The 3,936-nt window shown below is 57.2% G+C and overlaps 1 protein-coding gene across 1 annotated transcript in view; it reads left to right on the top strand.

The window, feature by feature from the left end:
* The window catches only part of LOC108448180 (ectonucleoside triphosphate diphosphohydrolase 8-like), a gene marked incomplete at its 3' end in the record, with an annotated part of 20,097 nt that overhangs the window by 15,866 nt on the left and 295 nt on the right, over nucleotides 1-3,936 (top strand). Inside the window, exons 3-5 of the mRNA XM_017740349.1 lie at nucleotides 1,543-1,545; nucleotides 2,542-2,673; nucleotides 3,083-3,200. Of these exons, the coding sequence (XP_017595838.1) occupies nucleotides 2,554-2,673; nucleotides 3,083-3,200 (238 nt within the window). The remainder of the gene's footprint in view (nucleotides 1-1,542; nucleotides 1,546-2,541; nucleotides 2,674-3,082; nucleotides 3,201-3,936) is intronic.

The raw sequence follows: 3,936 nt of genomic DNA, 5'->3' as shown, positions 1-3,936 counted from the left end.
AGAGGGCTGGACGGCCACTCGCCGTACGAGGTGCCCAGGTGCAGGGGGCAGAGGGGCATGGAGGGGACAGGGACCAGGCATGGAGGGCACTGCCAAGCCCCAGCGCTGGTGGGAGGTGGGATGCAGGGAGCTGCTCTGCCTGGCAAGAATGCTCCTGGCACCCACTGTCACCCTCTTAGAACCTTCAGAGTCCTTTCGACTTTCAAATCCCAAATGTGCCCAGTGGGAAGTCAGCCCCCCATTGTCCTGAGCAGCAGGCAGTTTAGATCCAGCAGTGGCTCTGACCCTTTTGTCCCAATTTTTGAGGCCCTGCTCCCTGTGCACGAGGGATGCTGCAAGTGAGGGATGTCCCACAGGTGTTTGTCAAGCCCTTTGTCATGCCCAGCCCTACACAAACAAGTGCAGCCCTGGGCCAGGTTTGGACTGGCACTGTGCAGCATCGTGCTTCCTCTGCAGCTCTGGAGGCATCAGCACCACCTTCCTGCCCTGCTGCTGCCTGGACCTGCACGGGTGGTAGCAGGTATTGGAGCTGCCAGCCCCAGGATGCCACAGAAGGCCTGGGCAGATCAATCAGCTTCTCACATTTCTCCCCACCCACTGGGCTCCCTTCCTGTTCCCTGCTCTCCTCCCTGGGAGATCTGGCTCTGTGCTGCCTTTGGATGCCTCCTGTCCAGTCAAAATGGGAATTAGCCCCTACCAGAGCAGGAGGAGCCCGTTTCCCACCCTCTCCTGCATGCAGGACGGTGCAATTTATCACCAATTCATGTCCTTCCATTGCGCAGTGCCTGGGACAGAATTTTCCAGGATGTAGGCTGGGCTGGGGACTTTTGCCATTGCTTTGTTTGTTACCTGGAGCAGATGAATCACATCCCAATGGCACAGTTATATCTGGGCACATTCCAGCAGGGCTGGTAGGACTGAGAATGTGACAACTGGGGACATAGTTTAGTGGTTATCGTGGGGGTGCTGGGTTAATGATTGGACTCTGAGATCACTTTGAATCGATGACCATTTTGATATCTCAAAAACGTCCTTAATGTTTCCCTGTTTCTAGGACAGGGATTTATCAGCTGCTTCCATATTATCTCTTTTGGCCATAACCACTGTAGACAGAAGGCTCCTGGCTGTATGATAAGGTCTAATAAGGGATTTCAGTAGCCCTGTGTCCCATGACATGGGCCAGAAGAATGGCTGCTGTTCATTGTTGTGCATCTCATGCCACACAGGAGATTGGTCACTCTTGTTATTGCCAGAGATGCTGACTCCAAAATAGGAATCAGCATCTCCTTTGACCTTGCCAAAGTTCTTTCCTCTCCACTGACCTGGGAAAAGGGCAGGGGAATTTCTCAGGGGTTTTATGCATTCACAGGAGAATGGTGTAGCCAAATGACAGCTCCAGGTTCCACCCAAAGCCCTGGTGGGCTTAAACCACATCTCTGGGCTGTGCCCAGGGCTCTCAGGACAGCCGCAGTTTTTAGCTGGACTATGAAGCGAGGTCAGCCTGGCTCCTGGCAGGCATCCTGCCTGTGTGGCTCGTGGCAGGGGGTAGGGCAGTGCAGGAGGAGGAGGGAGAGCTGTGCATTTCGAAAAGCACATCTGGACCGCCTGTGGGGTGCTGAGCACGTGCACATCTCACCTGCCCTGTCACAGAGACCCAGACCCTTTGCTTTGCTACAATTTCTTAGGGGTGTCTGGGGGCTGTTTCTGCTGGGAGCTGAGCTCTGGGCAGACACATGGGGAGTGTTCCAGTCCCCAAGGGCCATCGCTGTGGGCATTCCAGCCCAGCTACGGGCTGTGTGTCAGATCTGCAGCAGCTTCCTGCCTCTCCCCTCCTGCCTGCCCTTGGGGCTGCAGGAGAGGCGCAGGGATCACAGCAGGCATGGACACTGTCCCTGGGTGTCTCTTACCTGCTCTGGCATCAGCAAGAGCTGGGCCAGGCAGGAGACACACAGCTGGAGGTGCTGTTTCCCTGCCTGGAGCAGAGAGGACCCTCTCAGGGACAATCTGGGCCTGCTGGGCAACAGATGTGGCCTGGTCCCAAGTGTTGTGGGATGAGTTTTGAGGTGGCAGCATGTGGGTGCAGGAGGGATGTGGCTCTGCACCCCAGAGGGGATGGTCACACTGGGACCCTGCCAGGCCACGATCCTGCTCCCAGCTTGGAACTCCAGCTAGCCACAGCCGGGCTTCCCCCAGTGATGCTGCTGTGAAGGAAGATGCTGACTTGCCAGCCAGGCAGCAGCTTGAGCAGGGCAGAGGGCTGGGGGCCAGGCTCAGAGGGACCTGAGGGGCTGCAGGTGAGAAGGCAGTGCTGAAAATGCTGTGCTGAAAATCCTCCAAGGAGAGAGTGCTGAGAACAGGAGGGTGTCCCAACCCTGAGGCTGCCAACAGCCCTACTGGGATGGGTTCAGAGGAGCCTATGGATCTTATCCTCTTCCATGCTAAGAGCAGCCATGCAGCAGAGAGTGGCTTCATTGTCAGGGAAGGGGAAAGTCCCGTATCCATCCATGAGGTGTGAGCTGGGGGCTGGGGCTGTCCTTGCAGGTCTGAGGAGGAATGGGCTCCAAAGCCAAAGCCATTGCAGGTCTCCTGGCAGCCACCTGTGTCTGCAGCATCATCGCCCTCATTCTGAGCGTTGTGAATGTGAAGGATGTGTTTCTTCCCCCCAGCACCAAGGTAGGGTCCTCAGGAGGAGCACAGCTCTCACTTGGCTGCTGGCTGCCTGCTGGGTGTTGGATTTTGCCTGGGTTTCAGGCAGGCTGTGCTGTTTGTCACCAACATGGGGACAAAACTCTGCACAAACTGGGGTGGTCTGGCTGAGTTTGGTCACTGTGCCTGGCCCCACAGCACATACAGCTTTTTCATCCCAGAGCACTGCCAGGGGCTTGTGATGGATCCTTGTCCCCAGCACAGCTGGTGGTGGCAATGCCACCTGACTTTTTCTGTCCTGGTGGCCACCAGTCTTGTTTGGCCACTCAAGGCTCCCCTGCCCACCAGGAGCTGGCTCTCCTGGAGCTTCTCTCGCTCTGCAGTGGGTGATGCTGCTCTGCACCCCTGACACCCCATGTCCCCTGTGCCTCCCCAGTACGGTCTGGTGTTTGACGCTGGCTCCACACACACGTCCCTCTACATCTACCGGTGGCCCGCGGACAAGGAGAACGGCACCGGCATCGTCTCCCAGGTGGAGGCCTGCTCCGTGTCCGGTGAGTGTGCCAGGATCTGTCCTCCCTCTCCATGCCCAGCTCGCCGTGGGGGCTGGCTGTGTGGCTGTTCCACACAGCAAAGCTGATTCATGCCAGGTGTGGTAAGCAGTAATTTATTTATTGGGCATTTTTAAATACCCACAGGGGCGTTTATTCCTATTGCAAAAGTGCTGCCAGGCTTTGGCACAAGGACAAGTCTCTCTGGAGGAAAGGAATAGGCTAGAGAGTGGATCTAGGGTCAGATAAATGGTACATGGAGCTGGGCTCAGGGTGGCAAAGGCCACCAGGCCAGGGCAGAGGTGCTTGGGCAGGGGGCGAGAGGGCTCAGAGCTCCCCTTGCCCTTGTGTCCCGCAGCAGCGGCGGCGAGGCAGTTACAGGTTAACTGCAAAGGTCTGGCTGAGGGCAAACTGTAACGCAAGGGGTGCCTGGGTTAATGTCAGTCATTGAGTGCAACGCCCCCGGGAAGATAAAGAGGGAGATTTCCACCCCAGAGCCTGTCCCTGCCCACTGCAGGACCATGCTGGGTTCTCAGATCCAGTGCCAGCCTCTAAAAATAGGGAGGCTGTGCAAAGGCAGCGCTGTGTGCCTATCAGCTCCACATGCCCTTGCAGCAGGGTGCAGGAGAGCCTGCCCCTTCCTCAGGGAAATGGGCAACAGCTCTGTTGTTCCCGGGTCCTGCAGGACTGGCTGGCCATGCCCAGCAGTTCAGCCTCCCCAGGATCAAGTGTGTGCTCA

Source organism: Corvus brachyrhynchos, unplaced genomic scaffold, assembly GCF_000691975.1.
Source record: "Corvus brachyrhynchos isolate BGI_N302 unplaced genomic scaffold, ASM69197v1 scaffold305, whole genome shotgun sequence".
NCBI classification, from domain to species: Eukaryota; Metazoa; Chordata; class Aves; order Passeriformes; family Corvidae; genus Corvus; species Corvus brachyrhynchos.
This window is presented reverse-complemented; position numbering and strand designations above follow the sequence as displayed.